General features: G+C 40.7%; 1 protein-coding gene across 2 annotated transcripts in view; it reads right to left on the bottom strand.

Moving 5' to 3' along the window:
• The window catches only part of CTNND2 (catenin delta 2), a 940,792-nt gene that overhangs the window by 164,031 nt on the left and 754,803 nt on the right, over nucleotides 1–21,958 (bottom strand). For both annotated transcript variants that reach the window (XM_043601021.1, XM_043601022.1), the window contains exon 12: nucleotides 8,906–9,089. In XM_043601021.1, coding sequence (XP_043456956.1) covers nucleotides 8,906–9,089 — 184 coding nt within the window. The remainder of the gene's footprint in view (nucleotides 1–8,905; nucleotides 9,090–21,958) is intronic.

The raw sequence follows: 21,958 nt of genomic DNA, 5'->3' as shown, positions 1-21,958 counted from the left end.
AATTGTCCTCTCTGATGGGGCCCTAATACTCCAAACTCTTTCGGCCACCCAACTTGTTCCCTTCCTTCAAAGAAGACCTTCACTGCTGAGTCATGACTCAACAAAACCATTCACTTTGCATCCATGATAGACCCAGGGATCAGAAGTAGAGAGCTGTTCAGGTGAGGAACAGCCTCTGCTTTGGGGCCAGGTGTGGGAACACCAGGCATGAGTGGGTGAGCGGCTCGCCTCTCTTCATAGCATCCATACCGTCTACGTCATTCCTGTTTTAAGTCCCTGGATAAAGAGTGCTCAGTTCAGCTGCAACACAAGATTAATCCAGAACTCATTATAGAAGACTTAAGAAAAAAACCTGGGGCACCTGGGTGGCTCAGTTGGTTGAGTGTCTGACTCTTGGTTTCAGCTCAAGTCATGATCTTGCAGTTCGTGGGCTCAAGCCCCTCATCAGGCTCTGCACTGACGGTGCAGAACCTGCTTGGGATTCTCTCTCTCCTCTCTGCTCTTCCCCTGCTTGCTCTCTCTGTCTTTCTCAAAATAAATAAATAAACTTAAAAAAATAAACACTTTTTAAAACAGATTTTAAAAAGTTTTTTTACTACATACACGATGCTGAAATAAGTCAGACAGTGAAAAACAAATGCCATATGATTGCACTTACGTGTGGAATCTAAACAAACAAGTCAAGAACACCAGAAACCAGCTCGTAAATACAGAGAACAAACTGATGGTTGTGAGAAGGGTGGGTGTGGGGGGATGGGCAAAATGGGTGAAGGGGCGTGGGAGGTACACGCTTTCAGTTATGGAATGAGCAAGTCATGGCGACAAAACCATTCTTTTTAATGGTTGAATAATATTGGCAACCAACTGAACCTAGCTTAAAAGTAATGATAATTCCTCCTCTTACCTATGGCTAATGCCAGGGGCAAACCAAATAAAATAAATGTCCTTGGAGCTTTCCAGCCAGAGTGTGGTTATCAGTAGTGTTACTTGGTGAACGGGTTTTCTCAAGGTCACTCCAGAATGAGTGGACCCATGGGACCAAGTGCTCATCCATTAGATGGGTTAAAGTGACCAATCGAGGGTCTGAGTTTAATTATACTCATAAGCAAAGGCTCAGTGCAGCTCCTTTGATGGGCTTAATAACATTCTCATGTGCACAAAGATAGATGGAAAAATTAGGGTTGTATATTGTTGTCCTTCAGGACAAGATGTTGAAGTGGGAACAGAATAATAAAAATAAATAAATGACTCAGAGGCTCTAGGAAATGAGCTGTGGAAGTTAGCAAAGCTAGCCTTATGCAAATACTTCGGCTGGAGATAAAGTCCTAACTATGCATGACAAAACGTAACACAGCCAAACAGTATTGGAACGGAGTTGTCTTATTGAGCTGGCAGATTAAATGGTAAAAAAGGACACTTGGCAAGGCCTCACCTACAGTTCACTCTGAAATGATGATAATGGCCATGACAGGGATCTTTAGGATATTGATCTCTGGTATTTTAAATGGGAAATACAGTCATGTTTTACGCGAAATGCAGAAAGCATTCATCCCGTCCCCAGCTGCTGGAGCCAACTTCCTTAAACGATCCCTAAATGTCATGTGCCCTGCCTGAAAAACCTAGAATGGCTCCTGGCTCCCAGAATAACCCACACAACTTTCAGAAGGTAGTTTAAAGGTTGGAGGAAACGGGAAGTTGGTTCATAAATAGGAGCAGAAAACACAAAAACCAGATCCACGTGTTTCGCGTCTACCCAGTCCAGAGGGTGCGTGCGATCCTTCTTTGGCTGAGGCTGGGCAGAGCCCAGTCCTGTACCAGGGATGTCTGGCCTTGCACCTGAGCTATGGAGGAAGATGGGCTAGAGAACAAACAGCTCCCTATCTGGGGAGTTTGTTCTTGTGCCTGAACACTGTTTGGGGACAGGCAGCGTCTGGGAGTCAGCTGCCATTTCCCCCTCCCTTGGCTGTGTTCTCTGGTGGCTCCCTGGATTCGTAGGCCCCCTCTGGTTACTTACTAGTGTGACTGTAGAGGTTCCGATGGTGCCAGAATAAGGTACCACCCACACTGGGCATGGGGCGTGGGGCTTAACACAACAGAAACTTTTTCTATCACAGTTTGAGAGGTTAGAAGTCCAAAATCAAGGCGTCAGCAGTTCCATGCTCCCTCTTGAAGACTCTGGGGAAGAACCCTTCTTTGCGTTTTTCTCATTTCTCATGGCTTTCAGCCATGCTCGAAAGTCCTTGGCTTTTCCCTGTATCGCCTCAATCTCTGCCTCTGTCTTCACGTGGCCTCCTCCTCTGTGTCTATGTCCTCTTATGAAGACACCATCGGGGCACGTGGGTGGCTCAGTCAGTTAAGCATCCGACTCTTGATTTCAGCTCAGGTCATGACCTTGCAGTTCACGAGTTCAAGCCCCTTGTCAGGCTCTGTGCTGACAGTGTGGAGCCGGTTTGGGATTCTCTCTGTCTCTCTCTCTCTGCCCCTCCCCAGCACGCGTGCTCTCTCTCTCTCAACTTCAAATTAAATAAAACAAACAAACAAACAAACAAACAAACACCATCAATTGGATTCAGGCCCACCCTAAGTCAGTATGACCTCATCTTAATTTAAATAGTTTTGGGGCACCTGGGTGGCGCAGTCGGTTAAGCGTCCGACTTCAGCCAGGTCACGATCTCGCGGTCCGTGAGTTCGAGCCCCGCATTGGGCTCTGGGCTGATGGCTCGGAGCCTGGAGCCTGTTTCCGATTCTGTGTCTCCCTCTCTCTCTGCCCCTCGCCCGTTCATGCTCTGTCTCTCTCTGTCCCAAAAATAAATAAACGTTGAAAAAAAAAATTTTAAATAGTTTTACCCGCAAAGACCCTATTTCCAAATAGGGTCACATTCTGAGGTTCCTGGTAGACATAGCTTTTGGTGGGGGGGGGGGGGACACACTTATTTAACCCATTACAACGATCTCAGCTACAACGAGCTTGTCCTCGGGAGGGGCCAGTCTGACCTTCACTTTTCAGCAACCAGACTGTGGTTGGGCAATACACGTTATAGTTGAAGCTGATCATTTCGGCCCAAGTTACGAAAAGTATTTGATTATATGTGGTACCATGAAACAATCCTCACGCAGAACTGAATCTCTTTCAAGGTCTGACTTGCCTAATTTAGGCCAAAGGAAAGCCATTTCCTGGAGGACTCCTTCATCATCAAGTGAAGAAAAAGCTAATCCAACAGCTTCATGCATACTTACGACCTAAGCCATACCTAACGTTTTACCACATTCATTTTAGGCCATATTTGAAAATGGTTTTTATCAAACAGTAAAGCTTAAATTGGGCAGTATTGGAGCAAAAGACAAACATCATAAAAGAGGAAGGGGCAAGGAAGAGGGGGAGCATTAGTGTGTGTCCAGGGTGGGGGCTGGAAGAAGGATGCTGGCAGAGACGCAGTCCGACCCCCACTAATCACTGGGAGCCATGAACCCCACAATCTAGTCGCCATCATTCTTATCAACTTGCTCCTCCAACGAAATTTCAGAGATTTTTTTTTTCCATTTCTATCCTCTTTCCTCAGTGACAGATGGATACTTCAGGAACAAATAGAGATCTGCTTTTGAAAAATTCCATTTCCTACCCCAAAATGAATTTTAAATGGAAAAGGACTAAGGGCATTAACTTTTCATTTTATATGTCATATGTGCTTAAATTTTTGCTATGTCAACATGATATGACATCTTTCCGTGAAGATTTACCGTGCCTTTTGAGAGAAGGCAAAGGCAAGAGTCTCTTCTCTTTAGAACACTGCCCATGAGTATGGCCCCTGCTGCAGGCTGGTGGGGCGTGTGGATACCACTAGGTATCGGTACATCTGCCGCCAAAAAGAAGTCTTGAGAAGCTGGGCAGAGTTTATTAAGAATGTATACAATTATCTAACGTTTGAACAGTGTTAGCGGTCCAGATTTTAGCTTAGGAAGGCATAGGCTTTCCCCGCCCCTCCTCCCCACCTTAAATTTCACTCTGATAAGCTTTGGAACATTTAAGAGTGGTACAGTTTGCATTTATAATATTTTTTTTTCTTTCTGAAAAATGAAAGGATGATGTCTTTTAGAATAGCAATTGCTTAAATGCCTACCCTCGGCTTCCCACTCCGAAATGACACAAACAAATTTGAATCCTGCTAGGAACAAAAATTAAGAACACTGCTCTACATCAGTGACCCGATAAATGTACTTTTGCCAACCATCAAAGCTCCTACTGGGGTCAAAAGCCACCCAGGTTAGGAAATACTATCCTGGAAAAAGAGTGGGGCCATCAGTAAAAGAGAATCAAGCCATCAGTAAAAGAATGAAGGAGCCTGAGTACTGGGGAAATAATGTCAACCTTGTTTTCTAGGGTATGTCTTAAAATACAGTCTTATATTTTTAAAAAAGGCATCCATTGCTCTGACTAATTGCCTAAATTAAGATTTAAGGTGGAGGTGGCGGGAAGGGGCTGACGTGAGGCTCCATGACTAACTGTCCACATTGCTTCCCACTCCATACTGGCAGCCTTGGGAGGGAAGAATGGGAAGTAGGAAAGGAGAAGGAGGAGGAAGACAGTTGGTAATTTGGATGGGTGTTGGCTGAGATGATGCCATTCAGTGGATGTCCAGAAGCAAATTAAAGGAGCCAACACAAAGCAGAGCAAGTCTATCCGCCAACTGGGTGCTCAGTGGGTTGTGAGGCTCTGAGCACAGATGTGTTCCTGGCACTTCACAGGACATTGTATTTCCTCTCTGTGTGGCACAGTGGGAGCAGGCTGGACCGGGAGTCAGGATGTGAGTGCAGGTACTGGCTTCCCGACCAACTGACCATAGGCTATTGAACTTATAATAAATATGAGAATAAACAATGTATTCGAAGTAGAAGTTCCTGGTCCCTGGAAGATGGGGATTTTATGAATCAGAATGTTCATTTTCAAAGTCAAAACCTTACCTCTATCAACAATGTATAAAATTATCCGATAGACATGTTGCCAGGTCAAACCTCGGAATGAACGAACACACACGCACACGCACTCACACAGCTCCATTCTTCAATTTCTCAACAATTCGTGAGAAAGGAGAGTTTCCATTCCAACTCAGTATCAGGGAAAATATCACCCGAGGGCAGATAGCTGAATTAAATTTAACTGACATCTCACATATCAAAAATACTTAAACAGTGACTCATGTACCTTGCTACTTGTAATTTTTTTTTTAATTCCAAGTGTTGTTTGATAATGAATGGTAATGGGAAAATCACACTCTCAAAATAAGTTTATAAAATGTATAATCATGAAAAGGACTGAATTATATGTAACTCCTGATCCTTAAAGGTTGTGGAGGGTTTCTAGAAGTTGAACTCTATAAAAGCAAATAATTGAAAACAATCTTAATATAATCGGATGGTCCTCAACAATGCCTTACTTTAAAAATGATTCCCTAACAAGGAATAAGATCTAAAACAGGAAGACAATAAGAAATCTTTTGTGCATATTTTACATTATTTTTTAAGGTTACTAATTTTCTTTGCCTTTACAGTGAACTATCCATAAATCACATGAAATGAATTGAAGTATTATCTGCCCGTTGTGACACTGAACGTGGTGTATGCCAACTTAGTCCCAACTTACATCGAATTCCTTATGCACCCACGTGCGGACAGGTGCATTCTGTTGGCCAAATGCAGCTGGCTCTTTCTTACCAACTAAACAAGCTCCTGAAACATATACTGAACGTTCTAGCCAGATTTCATGGAATATGATAGCAGTGGTCACGACACATTGCAAAATAATTCTAACATGTAAATTTGGCATTTTTATACAACTTAGGCAACTTTCAAAACCAAAGCTATAAATTAATACACCAAAGTATGCAAATGTTACACAAACTTCCTATATCTTTTTTGCTGTGAAAATTCACTATATCGTTTTTTGTTTTTTTTTTAATTTTTTTTTTCAACGTTTATTTATTTTTGGGACAGAGAGAGATAGAGCATGAACGGGGGAGGGGCAGAGAGAGAGGGAGACACAGAATCGGAAACAGGCTCCAGACTCTGAGCCATCAGCCCAGAGCCTGACGCGGGGCTCAAACTCACGGACCGCGAGTTCGTGACCTGGCTGAAGTCGGACGCTTAACCGACTGCGCCACCCAGGCGCCCCATCACTATATCGTTTTTATATGCAATATAAATTTAGTCCATGAAAATGACAAGAACAATTGCTGAGTTTTTCTTCTTTTTGCTTTTAGAAGCACCAAAGCATCAACTTCTTTCTAAATATTTTGATAGAAGAAAATGTTCTTTGCAAAGGTACAAGTCCAGATATGATTTATAAACTGAGATAATCTGGTTGTTCATATACATTTTAAGGAGTATATTCGAATTGTTTCTGCAGTTCCCAGTTTCAGCTTTTGCTGAGCCTTGTTTATTTCTGCCTCCCTGATCCCTCTCTGGCAGACAGCAGACACTCAGTAAATGCTCATGGTTGACACTGCTGAAAGGCAGGAATAGCGTACAAAGTAATTTCTTTAACATAAATAAAAAGCCAGGCTTTCTTGGAAAAATCAAGAATGCATATAACCTCAACAATTAAAATCTAGAACCTTCCATCATGCTAAAAACATTTGTGACTGTTCTAGTGTGCCAACACTGGTTGTAAGTTACGTGTCAAATGTTAGTTGGAATTTCTTGAACTTTGTCCACTGAGTCTTTGGTAAATTCATTTTCGCCCCTTCCCAAGGCTATTTTCTTCCTCTCTCAGCTCAACCTGCTCATCCATGTGGAATGATTCACAAACACATTTAAATAAGAGAGGACAAATTATTATTTTCCTGTAGAAAGGCAGGGGTTTGATGAAATAAGGGGGAAATTAAGTATTTACCATATATTGTTGGGTTTTGCTTTGCCAATTACATGATAAACTCAGAAAAGTGGGAAAACCCTTAAACCTGGTTGCATCTTGACTAAGGAAACCCAATTTGACTACAGGAAATTCTTTCTAAATCAGATGTCCCCCTTTTTGCTTCCTATGATGTGTCTGCTCCTGGCCACATTCAGTGTAAGCAGCACATGGCCAACCCGCTGTATGTGTGGACAGAGAGGGATGGATAGTTTCTCTGATCTGATCCTGATCTGACCTGTCTTCACTCTGCGTCACATCCCAGATGCTCAACTCAGCCAGATGACTTGCAAAGCAGACCCATGAACCTACATGGTCTAGCTTCCTCATCTGACTTTTGATCAAATGGTGCTGAAGGTATGCTCTTAATGGAGGTGGCCCACATCCATAAGTCTAACATCTTGAATGTAGAATTGTGTTACTGTATCATTCAGAGAGAATTTTACCTGACGGAGTTCACCAAGCCTTTACTGACCATACTTCTATAATTGATTCCGAGGCACTTCTTCCATGATCCTTATTAGGAACAATGACACTCTTTAAGTCAAAGATGCTAAGAAGGGAAAAAACGACCCATAATAGTTGAAAATAACTGGACTAGAAAAATCAGGTATAAAAAGTTGGAAGTGGCTTACAGCTTTAGCTTTGGGAAGGAGTTATATTTCTTCTGGTGGGGCAGGAGTTTTCTGAAGGATAACAGAATGTAAGAGGTTATAAAATGAATGTCTCAACAGGGAGTCTTGGAGAACTGTAAATTTGGCTTATGGTAAAGCTTAGCCAGAGAAATCATGTCAAAAGATCATTATTTCGTGACCTTGAGGAACAGCAAGATCGTTAGAGGATTTCCTATTCCTGTCTGTGAATGCATGTCGATATTTATGGAGGTAGACTCACTTTATCTCCCTCTACACACACACATTTACACAAACGCACCACCCCTCTCAAGACGGGAGGCCCAGAGCATTGCTATACATATGCATGAGATAATTATTATTAATGTCACCAAGGTGATTTTGTTCCTTCTCAGTAGAGACCAGTTTTCGCCCCTGGAAACCAATCAATTGCAGGCAAGATGACAGCTTTGAGGCAGCTCAGCTAAAACAAACCTGTACATTTTATGTCTGAAATATAGATCATTTGACTGGGTACCGTGGGTTGTTCTTGTACTCCCACCTCATCATTAAGTTTATCTAGCAGAGATTTGCAACTTTGGTACCAAATACAGCATCCTTGGGGGCACAGTTGCCCGAGTTTGGAAAAACTGTATCCTGATTATTACCTTCTTTTCTAAGAGCAAAAGTTAAACAAAAATTAAGGTGATTCTAAGACTTCTCAAGAGATTTCTGGGGGATGATTTTTGTAAAAGGGCACTGAGAGAGAACTAGAATGTATTTGCTACTTTCATTATTTAAAAAAAAAAACATTTCATACAACAGGCTTTATTAACAAGTTATCTCTAAGCATCATGGGTTCCGGTAGTCACACAGACAAACTTTTAAAAACGAAAACCAAAATTAGCGATGCCTCTTAATTAGCTCCCTACGTATATGTCATAGACTCTCCTCCCACCAACTGGCCTGCCTGGTTATTCTATACGCATGATATACTATATACTATATACTATATACTATATACTATATACTATATACTATACTATATACTATATACTATATACTATATACTATATACTATAACATGGGAAAGAAACTACTGTGAACTATTGCTTTTAATCAAAGAAAACTAATTACTTTTGGTCGGAATGAAAATGTTTATTTTTTGCCCAAGACTCAAGAAAACATGTTAAATAAAAGACTTATAGAAGAAGATGCCTACACCTCGTCGGTACCTCATTAGAAATGATTTTTTGCTAGCCTCTTACCCTTCTTCACCATGTCAACATTCATCTTTCTGGGACGCTCTGATCCTCAGGAAAGCAGCAATGAAAATTGCAGAAGCAGAAAGCATATGACAGCAGCGGGAGGCAGCGAGGGTGCCACTCACCTTAGGCATCCGGTCGCATTTCGCAGCACCTGTGAGGAATGCAGCTGTATTTTCCGATCATCCTGGAGTGGTGAATTTTCCCAGCCCGAATGGGGGATAATCACGGCATTGGTCAACACTGCCAGGGTGTCCTGGATGATTGGCATCTTGAGGGCGTCACAAGACGAGAGGTTCCAAAGGACTCCTGCAAGATACACACAAACAGAGCTTTTGGACGGCCACTCTTTTTTTCTCAAAACCGTTTTCCCTAATCAAGTTAAAGTCAAGGGCAAGGCGGACTTAGAGAGTGTGAACGCATGACCTAGAGCGCACCCTCGATTTTAGAACATCTCTGAGAACCCATTAAAGGGCTGCTGTGAAAATCTGACAAGCGGGCATAAGACTTGTGACACCACTGTCTTCATTCCATCTCGAAGAGGGTGAGGTCTGATTTGAACTATGGATACCAACCAGGCTCCTGTTCACTTTTAATACAGCAGGCCTACGTATCCAAAAATCCAACCAAGACAAAAGAATTGTGAAAGTTATCTGAGCTACGAACTAGCAGGACAACCTTGTTTTATCCAAGACCTCAATATGCACATATGGACAGTTTGATGCGGCCTCCATTTAGAAACGGCCACCAACACGCAGGACCTTATGAGAGTCCAGCATCGGGTCTGATGCTCAACAAGGAATTTGAATTCACTGTCACTTGTGACAGCTTTGTCAGTTTTTCTCAGAAGGCAATGCTCGTGGAGGATGCAGAGAACAGGGAGCAGTAGAAAGCAGAGGGCATGTCCGCAGAGGGCAGACTAGAACAGAAAGTAATGTAGACAGAGCAAAAGCTAAAGCTTTAGGACAGATGGCATGTTTTAGGGTTTCAAATATTTGTATTAACAATTTTTAATGTTTATTTCTGAGAGAGAAAGATAAAGACAGAGTGTGAGCAAGGGAGGGGCAGAGAGAGAGGGAGACACAGAATCCGAAGCAGGCTCCAGGCTCCGAGCTGGTAGCACAGAGCCTGACGTGGGGCTCGAACTCACGAACGGTGAGATCATGACCTGAGCTGAAGTTGGACGCCTAACTGACAGAGCCACCAGGGGCCCCTTACATATTTTTAAAGGAAATCTTAAAAATAGGATTAAGTTTAGAAATGTTCCTAAGTACTACGTATAAGTTATAACATCTGAAAATGCTCTTAAAGAATTTTTTGTTGTTGTTCAAAACAGAACACATGAAGGTAAAATAAACAGAAGTATATTCTGATTTTTTATGAAAGAAAGATTGTATTTTCTTCTCAAGACTAATCTAAATATACATCATCATTGCAGACATGGAGAATAAAATATTTATTTTTAGAAACGCAACTTCCAACTTACTTGTTTAATAAGCTTTCAATAAATGTTAACATGAGATTGCGTTTTATCTGCTGTGTTATGAATAGAACAGACAGAACACAGGTACTTCTGAAATTTGTTAGTTTTTCATGGCACATGTTGAACTCACCAAGGGCATTAATAATACTCATCTGAGTGTTGACAATGTTTGATTGTTAACAACTGAAGGAACAGTTTTAAATCAGTTCTATAAAAATGTGACTATAGAGACAAATCCTCTCAGTTGTCTTTCAAAAAAACATTTGCTGGGAATTTTACTGAAGTAAATGCAAAGGAAACAAAATGTTTTTGCCGCCCCCGTATATATAAACCAATCCTTTAGCACAGGGGGTTGGCTCAAGGGCAAATCCTGCCGGCTTGTTTTGGTAAATCAAGTTTTATTAGAACATAGCCTTGCCTGTTTATTTACATACTGTCTGTGGCCTACAAGGGAAGAGTTGAATATTTGTGACACAGACTGCATGGCCCCTACAGCCAAAATCATTTCTTATGTGGCCCTTTATGGAAAGATTTCGCCCACCCTGCTTTAGTATATAGACCATTTTCTATAAACTTCTATGCACATGTTTGCATTACCATTAGAATTGCAGACTGGGTACACACAAAACAATGCTCAGTGGTACACAGAAAGTGCTCAAAAATACATTCTGATGCGGACGGATTTGAAATGCTAGCAATATTATCACATACGTTTATCTTGCTTTAAATAATATATAAAGCTGCTTATTCAGTCCATTAAGAGAGACCAAATTTTAGAAAATCAAAATACAGGGGCGCCTGGGTGGCTCAGTTGGTTAAGTGTCCAGCTTAGGCTCAGGTCATGATCTCGTGGTTCGTGAGTTCGAGCCCCGCGTCGGGCTCTGGGCTGACAGCTCGGAGCCTGGAGCCTGGAGCCTGCAGCCTGCTTTGGATTCTGTGTCTCCTTCACTCTCTGCCCCTCCCCCCTCCCCTGCTCATGCTCTGTCTCTGTCTCAAAAATAAATAAAACATTAAAAAAAATTTTTTTAAAGAAAATCAAAATACATTCATTTGCAGTCTTGTGAAAATTTTCTTTTCTCATAAAATAATTAGGTTTTCAGATTTAAAAAAGCACATTACAATGAAATTAATATCTACCCAAGTATCTGAAGAAAACTTTTAAAAATATCACATTACAAGGATTGTGTCTGTTCTTCTAAGGATACAATGCACACACATAGAGCCAGAAAATATATTTTTTTTCATTCTTAAATCCCGATTTGAAAATACCAATACATGAAAATTGAGGCATATATGTTTTAAAATATGGGTGGTATTTTTTTTTAAATATAATTTATTGTCAAGTTGGCTAACATACAGCATATATAGTGTGCTCTTGGTTTGGAGGGTAGATTCCCGTGATTCATCGCTTACGTACAATACCCATTTCTCATCTCAACAAGTGCCTTCCTCAATGCCCCCCCCCCCCCGATTTTCCCCTTCCCCCACCCCCCCATCAACCCTCGGTTTGTTCTCTGTATTTAAGAGTCTCTTATGGTTTGCCTCCCTCCCTCTCTGTTTGTAACTATTTTTTTCCTTTTATGGGTGGTATGTTTTGCTCTAAAATACATTTCCTCTAAAACCTAATTAGTAAAAGAAAGTCTTCTGCATTTTTACATGCAATGAATTTAAAAGAATCTAAAGGCATTCTTCAAAAATAAAACAATCTTTACCATTTTCTAACAAACAGGAAAAAGGTTTAAAGAGGGGAAAATCAAAGTGTGAAGGCCTAATCTAATATCTGACAAGAAGTGAATGATGGGACAGGAGATGTTCCAAGGTAACTCTTTATTGGGCTCTTCTCTTCATTACCTTCCTCATTAATTCATTAATTAGTGTAACCTGATTCAGCATTTAGCATGGACAGAAGTTTCCTTGTTTCCATTCATCCCACCTTCCAGACTGGCTCCATCCGTGTTTCATGTTCCAGACAGCTTATCATTGCTCTAGATCCCGCCTCTGAACTTCCTATACTAATTCCCATCTGCAACCCCCAAGTGCTTCCTGACCCGTGAGGGGTGCACTGGACCTGTGATTGGGGGCAGCTTTTATCTCCTCTGTTTCGATGAGGGCTTGGCCAGATGGATGTAATGCGGCAGAATTTCTTTTGAGGGGAATTCAGAGAGTTTTGGTTACATTATCTGGACGTATAGACCCGCTCGAGTGTAGAACCAGAGGTCTCTGGGGGTTATTTGAGATAAAGGTTGACATGTCTGACAGGAGTCAAAAGCGGGAAACAGCCAGAACTCTAAAGCTGTCTTGTTACAGACAGACACACACACACTCACACATACACACACACACACACCTCTACACACACACATCCATAGTCCTGGCAGACGGGAGAGAGATTACTTGAGAAAAAAGGGCATATCTAGGCATTCTCTATAAAGAAACGAGAAGTCATTGTTCTGCTTAAATTTCTCTTCACTCCGTCCTCTACCTTCTGTGCTGGCTTAACATTTTTGTTATTCTCTTTTTTGACATCCCCTTCTAAATCCGGAGCCCAATCCTTCTCGCTGGGAGTGAGCACTGGACTTAGAGACTTGCCCTAACTGACGTAATATGGTGGAGGTGGCTTTGGAGACTCAGTCACAGAAAAGGTACCGCTGCTCCCTCCAAGTTCTGTCTCGGCTTCTGCTGGTTGGAGGGGCAGCCAGCTGTCCCGCTGGGAAGATCTTCCAGTGCTGCTCTGAAGAGGCCTACGGGGCAAAGAACCAAGGTCTCCAGCCAACGGCCACGTGGAGACTGCCTCGGGCGCGGAACCTCCGGGTCCAGGTAAGGCTTCAGATGACACAGTCTCACGTGGGACCCTGAGCCAGAACCACCCAGATTTGCCACCCCTGGAGTCCTGACACTCAGACGCTGCATGGGATCCCTTCTCTCCCCCCTCCTTTGTCTCTGTCTCTGGGCTCAGTTTTTTCCCTTCTACCACACTTTTTTCCTGGTTACCCCTCTCGTAACTTAGAGCCCCTGGTTCTCTTACCCTCTTCATCTGCTGTGAGAGAACAGAAGATACAGGAAGGAGGATCCACCTAAATACTGCAACTAAATACAAAGTGCATTTTAATTTAGATTACAAACGCTGATTTTTTTTTTTTTAGTTCACGTGCTGCCGAAGTGAGCGTGATAAGTGGTTGACTTTTAAGAATGTAACCATCTTCATGTTTGCAACTTATTAAATGACCACTTCCTTTAATTTGGAATAATAGTGTCTTAGCTTCCCATTCGTGCTGTAACAAGTTACCACAGACACGGTGCTCAAATGATGCATATTTATTATCTTACAATTCTGCAGATCTAAAGGCTAAAATGCATGAGCAGGGTGGTGCTCCTTCTGGAGGTTCTAAGGGAGAATTCCCTTGTCTTTTCAAACTTCTAAAGGCTGCCTGTGCTCCTTGGCCTGAGGCTTGCATCACTCCGTCCTCAGCATCCATTATCACATCCCCTTCTGGGATTCTGAACCTCCTTGCCTCCCTGTTATAATGATACTTGTGATCTCCCTGAGCCCACCTGGGTAATCCGGGATAATCTCCCCATCTCAAGATCCTTAACTTAATCCCCTCTGTAAAGCCCCTTTACTACCTAAGATAACATTCACAGGCTCTAAGATTTAGGATATGGACTTCTTTGGAGGGCCAACATTCAATCTACTACACATTCCCCTTTTTATAATTTTTTTTAATGTTTTTATTTATTTTTGAGAGAGAGAAAGACAGAGCATGAGCGGAGAAGGGGCAGAGAGAGAGGGAGACGCAGAATCTGAAGCAGCCTCCAGGCTCTGAGCTGTCAGCACAGAGCCCGACGTGGGGCTCGAACTCACAAGACTGTGAGATCGTGACCTGAGCTGAAGTCGGACGCTTAACCGACTGAGCCACTCGGGCGCCCCTACACATCCCCTTAAAATATTGCTATGCTTAAAACAAAGTTACACCTCTTATTACAGCTTCATGATCAGGCATTTCCCTAAATCTCTAAATTCATCTTGAATCATTCATTCACTTATTCATTCCATGCACATTAAGGACCTAGGTGCCAGGTTCCGTGTGGGATACTGTGGATACATCACTGAAGAAAACAAACGTCCCTGCCCTCAGGGCCCTTCCATTGCTGTAACTGTAGTCATTTTGCTGCGGGCATCACGGCCATATTTCTTCTCCTTGAACACACAAGCTCCTTTGAAATTCCGATCTCTTAGACCTATGGCTCTCTTAGCCTGGAATATTCTTCTCTAGAGCTTTCCAAGGCTGATCTTTCTGCTCACGTGGTACCTTAAAGGTGCAAAAACTCAGCGAAAGTTTTCTGGATCACTCTAAACTAGCTTCCCAGACACCTGCTATGAGAGTATTTTAATTTTTAGCAGAGACCTCATCACTAACTCCTATTTCCCATTATTTGAACTTCTGCCATTTCCTCACTGTTCCTCCCCAGCAAGGTCCCAGACACGACATGAAACCAGGGGGCCTGAGTGTTCATAGCATACAGAACACATACAACACACAGAATATGCTTTGACACATACTAGGTGCTCACCATTCAGGTGCTGAATAAATACAAGAATTAATAGCTGGATGATAGACCTTTGTAAGATGACGTGTGCTCCAGGCAAATGAAGCCTTGATGTAAAAAAATAAAATAGCAGATATGATAAGTACTAAGTCCAAGTGAGAATACAAAATGTTATTTCAACAACACTATAGCCTCCACAGAAATACAGATAATATAACTCTACAGAAATTCCACTTTTAGCTAGTAGAGAACAATTTATGCCGCTCAAAGACATTAGTCAATTTAGCATTAGAAGGCTCATCTCCAATGTTGTATCTGAGTAATTATCTTGTATTAACTCCTTGATAATTCTAAATTAGCTAAGGTAGTACTAAAATTTCAATTTGTGAAAAAAAACCTGTGGAATAAACTGAATTCACAGTGATATTTGGTATCATACAAGCTACCTCATTTATTCGTATCTGAAAGTAACATAAAAATGTTTTAGTATTTTGGTTGATGGCCACCAGCAAATTTCAATTTACCTGTTGAAAATATGCTCATTTCTTTGAGGTTAAAATCTCTAATAAAATTTTTGTAGCATCTTTCCTTTAATTATATGGATTCAAAAGCTTTCCTTTAAGTATAAAATTATTGCTGTTCCAAATATAATTTTGACAGTAGGTTTAGTTGAGAAGACATTTAAATAACTAATTATGTATACTAAATATATTTAAAATATAGCTTATTTTTATTTCAGGCACCGGGTGGCTCTTTTCCCTGAGATTATCCATATTCATAAGCAGTAATTGGTTTATTAAAATTTCTTTAATAAAATCTTAATTACTTTCATTGGATCCTTTATTTTAATAGAGGGTAATTGTGTGGGTTTTTTTCCCTAAAAGAGGTAAGGGATATCTTAGAAAAAGAAACTCAGATTGACAAAAAATACATTTTAATAACCTTAAGTCTTAAATCATAATAAAATCAAACACTGCCTCTGCTGTGCAGGCCTTTCTTATGACCCCCTCACTTACTTTTAATCTTTAGACCTAAAACATAATCTCTGAGCATCAGTGAGGCTCAAACCAAAGAAAAGTTATGCTTAATTCATTTTAAATAAATGCTTCAAAATTTAAATTCACCAGCTAATTAAAAATTAACTTAATATATATGAAGATTTACTTTTAAATGAATCCATTACTCATCTTATTCTGTGAGTAAAAATGTGTACATCTGGGGAAGGGAGAGAAGAGAAAAGAATGGGAACAAGTGAGTTTATCTACCTTCTCCATCCACACCATTCACACTGTGAGTCATGGGTGGGTGGAAGGTGACTGATCAAAATCTGGAGGCCCGTGACACGCTGTACTCGATTTATGCTGTGTGCACATGTGTGTGTGTGTGTATGCATGAGTGCCTGTGCATCTGTGTTATGTGTGTGTGTGCATGTATCTGAGTATTTGGGTGCGTGATACAGAAACTCTCAACTGTCCCTGAGAAGTCATGACCCTCAAGGTGTGGTTGTGAATTAGGATTGTGTTGAAAGTTCTTCCAGATGGTATGCGGCATAGCTTCAACAAGATTTGCACACAGTCTCATTTAATGCTTTTAAAAATAAAAGCACTGACCTCAAAGATAAAGTCTACCAAAATGTTGCGACAATAATGGGTAGCTGAAAGTAAAAAGCAACTCATGGGACTACATCAAACTAAAAAGCTTCTGCACAGCAAAAAAAAAAAAAAAAAAAAAAGAAAAAAGAAAGAAAGAAAATATAAAGGCTACCTAGGAATGGGTGAAAATATTTGCAAACCATATATCGAACCAGGGGTTATATCCAAAGTATGTAAGGAACTCATACAACTCAGTAGCAAAAAATAAATAAACAACTTGAATAAATATTGGCAGAGGAACAGAACAGATATTTTTCTAAAAAAGACACCCAAATGGCCAGCAGGTACATGAAAAGATACTCAACATCACTAATCAAATCAAAACTACCGCTGAGATATCACTTCACATCTGTTAGAATGGATATTATCAAAAAGACAAGAGATAAGTGTTGGTAAAGATGTGGAGAAAAGGAAACCCTTAGGAACCACTGGGGGAATGTAAATTGGTACAGTTGTTATGAAAGACAGTATGGAGGGACCTCAAAAAATTAAAAATAGAAATACCATAGTATTTAGCATTCCAATTCTGGGTACATATCTAAAAGAAATGAAAATAGGTTACAGAAAAAATATCTGTATTTGGTGTTTATTGCAGCATTATTCACAATAGTCAAGATCTAGAAACAACTTAACTATCTGTCAGTGGATGAATGGATAAAGAAGATGTGGTATGTATATTCTTAGAATATTACTTGGACACAAGAAAGAAGGAAATCCCGCCATTTGCAATAACATGGATGGACTTTGAGGACGTTGTGCCAAGTGAGATGAGCCAGAGAAAGACAAATACTGTATGATATCACTTACAGGTGGAATCTAAAAAGCCAAACTAATAAAAACAGAGAGCAGAATGGTAATCACCAGGGTTTGGGAGGTGGGAGAATTAGGGGGGTGTTGTTTAAGGGTACAGAAACGCAACTAGTAGATAAATAAGTTCTGGAGATCTGACGCACAGCTTGGTGGTCATGAACAACAATACTATATCATGCAATTTACAACTGCTAACAGACTAGATTTTAACTGTTCCCACCACAAAAAGAAATGATAATTATATGACATGAGAGATGTGTTAGCTAATACCAAGGTAGTAACGTACTGTGATATATAAATGTGTCAAATCAACACCTTGTAGACCGTAAACTTCCACAATGCTTTATGTCAACTGTATCTCGAAAACAATAAAAGAAATTTTTTTAAATATGCGATGTGAATGTTACTTTGAGAAGAATAATTACAGGAAATGGATGCGACAGTCATTCTGTAGTGCATGCAGAAGAGTGTTTTAAAACACATGTAACAAAGATGGTTATAAGAGCGTGAAATAGAAGAATTTAACTTTAACATGTAGTGTTATGCATCACAGGAAATTTTACTTTATTTTATCATTTTTTAAATGATTTTTAAAATTTAGTTTTGAGACAGAGCGAGCAAGCACGAGTGGGACAGGGGCAGAGAGAGGTGGACAGAGGATCTGAAGCAGGCTCCACACAGACAGCAGCGAGGCTGACATGGGGCGTGAACCCATGAACCACGAGATCATGACCTGAGCCGAAGTCGGACACTCAACTGACTGAGCCACCCAGGCACCCCTCCATCATAGGAAAATTTAAAAATAATTGTATATATCCTTTTTTCAGAAAAGTCGGATTGGATGCTGGATATAGTGACAGAGCCTTAATGAATTTTATCAATGGAATATCAGTATTTCCAGGATATAAAAATTCTGTTAAGATTTGAATCTTTATCTTTCTTTTATAAACCTTCCCTTAAGACCAATCCATTTTTTGATGATAAGTGATTCCCACCACCCAATTTATAACAAATAACTACTTTAAAATAATTTTAAAATATTGAAAAAAGGGTAGTTCCTTAGGCCAAAACTCCTCAAGCTTCCAGGAATCCCAGGGGAGGGCTGACCAGAACAAACGATCTCTGAGTTCTCTTCTTTAATATTTCAGGAGAGGAAACTGCAGTGACCACCGGGGCTTAGGTGAAGGTTAATCCTTTTAGAATTGGACTCACCCAATCATTCTGAGTTAAGAGTCTCACCGAGGTGGTGACGACGAGAGAGAGGGCTGCGGGGGCTGATAAATGTGTGGGGAGAGCAGGCAGAAGAACTGTACTGTCAGCCTCAATAACCAAAAACTGTCACCCTACTAATGCCACTGACAGCTTCTAGCCCAGACATGGAATTCTTTTTTGAAAGCATCACATACACGGTACATGCTGAGAGTCAAGCAGAATTATTCTTGCTTATTTTCAAAATAGGTACAAAATTTGGTTAACTCCAGAGGAGTGAGATGGTTTTCACATTAGCAAGAAAATCAGATCTTCGCTTTCACAAATGAGGCAAATTCTGGTTTAAGCTGATTAAATCTATGAGGGCTCCCCCTTGAGACGTCTTAACTCCTGAAGTTCTGCAACAGCTCTGTTATTGACACAGCCATCCATGTTGAGATGCTGTCTTGTTTCAAAGCCAAAACTGATCCCAGGAACACTCTGATATTCAAATTTTAGTGCCAGCAGTGCACCTAACACGTGTAGAACAAGCTGGTATAGATTAGTCTAAACAAGAGGCCCAAACTCGCTTAAAGTTTTCATTAGTAATTTAAGAAATGATCCTCCCTGTTTTCAAAGCTGGGACTAATTTAATTGAAAACAAGGTAATTTCACAGACAAAAGAGGATGACTTTTTTTGAAAGGAAGAATCAAAACTCAGGTGTGTCTATGGCATCTCATTCCATTTCCAGTTGGATTCTGTAGATCTGCAATTTTTCGAATTACATTAGATGCTTACAGTAAGGGAATAACAAGCTAGATTCCAGTCATCAGAAACGAGGCTTATCTCCAACTGGGGCCAAGCAGTGCAGCTCCTATCTAAGAAGTGAGAAGCTCTTCCCATGGTATTTTTTTTAAAGTAAATTTTAGTCGAAAATAATTTGGATGTGAACGAAACCAAAACATGCCATCCCCAACCACGTCCCTTTGGCATATAAGTCATTTTGGGGAAAAGGCCACTGGGGACCAACAGAGGTGGAAAAGGTTCTCTAGTCAGCACAGCTTGTCATTTTGTAATGGAAATTTACATTTATAAAGGAAATTTCCATTTGTCAAGATGTCTCCCTCTTCTGTACCAGGAAGAGGAGGAGGACCCTTAGCAACTCTTACAGCATCAACTTAAATATGCAAAACAAACCTTAGCATGGAACCCTATTTAACCGTACTTTTCTTAGTCACCTTCCCATAACTACTTGTCTCCCCCTCCCAGAAGCCCCCAATCCCTTTTCCTTTGTTTAGCCTAAGATGATATTTAAGCATAAGTTCTAACCACCTCTTTGAGCTACCCATCACTGGCTGCTCCCACGTGTATGTGCCATATGCAAGTTAATAAACTTCTGTTTTTCTCTCATTAATTTGTCTTTTGCCTATCTCAGTTACAAGACCCCAGCTGGAGAGCCTAAGGTGGGTAGAGGAAAAATATTTTTTCCTCCCCTATATGATGTCAATGTCTGATAGTAACCATCTGTGAAAGTCATGGGTTCATGTTTGAGCACAGCATTTTGTAAATGAGCCATAGAATACTTTATTTTTCAATTCCCGAGAGATCAAGAGTTAGGAATATAAAATTGGGCTTGCTTGAAACTATAGCCTTCCTCAATGACCTTGGAGAAGTCAGACCTTGAAAAAAAAAAAGCACACAATCTGTTTTATAATCTCTGGAAACTGGCCCTGGGCCTCTTTTCCTAAAAGTGACTGTAGTTAAGATTATGTCATTTCATCTAACAACTGTCATATTCTTCTGTGTAGTAAGAAAGATGATTTCTTATACTTTGGTTGTGTTTCTTGGTAGCTTTTTGTACCCCAAATTACATGCATTACATAAAGTAACTTAAGTTTGCCTCTTTCATGAATTACTGAGGAAGGGAGGAAAGAACGGAGAAAAAGAGGGGGCAGGGAGAGGCAGAAGAAGAGACTGAGAGGGAAGGGAGAATGAGAGAGAGATTTGAAGACATTTAGCCCCATCATATAATGATTTTTTAGGTGGGAAGTGGTATCCTCATAATTTCTGGCCCTGGGTTAAATGATGTGGGGACAGACTAATCCAACTGCTTGCTTCAGAAAATACCTGCCTCTGGAAGTTCAGACTGTGAGCTGAGCAGCTTGCTTATCAAAAGTAATAGTTTGCTTATCAAAACTCATTTCATGACCCTTGCCTCTATGTACCACCAGTCCAGAGCTATTACATTATAAACTCTGCCCAATGCCAGTTGTTTTGCATCTTGGAACACCCACCTTAAACAAACTCAGCCAAGGATCTAAGGCCTTATAAATACCAGGCCCAATTTCCCTTTTGACTTCTGCAAGGTCGTGTTCTCCCTTACCATAGTAAATCTAGTAAACTTAGCTTTGCTTAGTCTACAGGTTTTTCTGGTAGAGGAGCTGACAGTTGGCAAACCATGTGAATTACTGAAAATGAGTAGATAGCTAATTTCATCTTTGGTAAACACAGAGTCTAGAAAATTCTTGGAACTGCAGGGCATTCACTAACCATAACATCATGACTTTATCTGTGTGGATGACAATGGGTGTTAAGCTGTTTGCATTTCTATTAGGTACCATAACCCAGAAGTGACAAAGCCCCATACACTTCTTGGTAGGGCCCGAGGCTGCCATTCCAAACTCTCTAGGCTTAGAGTGAGTAGGCAAAGGTGAAATTATACAGCCTTGCACAAAGCTAGGGATGGCTAGCTCCTTGAGGATTTCTTTTTAATATTACAGGTAGCACATCCTCCTTACTCCTGCCAAGAATCAACATAAGGACTCAAACTGAGTTTGTGGGAGCATCCTTGGCTAGGAATCCCTGGATATAAGATAGCTGGGGACACTCTTCTATACCGGGGCCATCTTAAAGTGCAACCTTGGTTCCTAGGGTTCTCACACAAAAAAGCTGCCTTGATGACCACATGGTGGTGGAGTGAACAAAGAGTGGAAGTTGGGAATTGGACTGAAAGTTTAGTTCAGCTCTCACATAATCAGCATTAAAAAGAGTTTAGTTTCCAGTGGGCTATCGATAGGTGCCTACTGAATGAAAGAACATGGAATGAATGACATTGTTGAGTCATGATGATGTTCAAGTACAAGGGACTCACATTTTCAGATCGTGACTAAGCTAGGCATTCAAAATAAGATCATACTGAAAAAAAGAAAACTAGCCAAATATACCTAATATTTTTGCATTATTGTCATACACTAGGAGTTTTGCTATCATCTTGCATGTATTAACTCATGTAAACCTTCAACAAATTCCATTTTACAGATGATGAGACTGAGACCCAGCGAATGGCACTGTACATGTAAGTAAAAATGAAGGTCAGTAGTCTGACCATGATGCATTATGAACAATCAGACAATTGTCAGGCACGTACATCTGCTACTTGAAATTGGAGAGAGGTGATATGGCTTGCGGTTCTTTGAAGCAGAATACACATGAACAC

This window comes from Prionailurus bengalensis, chromosome A1, assembly GCF_016509475.1.
Source record: "Prionailurus bengalensis isolate Pbe53 chromosome A1, Fcat_Pben_1.1_paternal_pri, whole genome shotgun sequence".
In the NCBI taxonomy this organism is placed as follows: Eukaryota; Metazoa; Chordata; class Mammalia; order Carnivora; family Felidae; genus Prionailurus; species Prionailurus bengalensis.
This window is presented reverse-complemented; position numbering and strand designations above follow the sequence as displayed.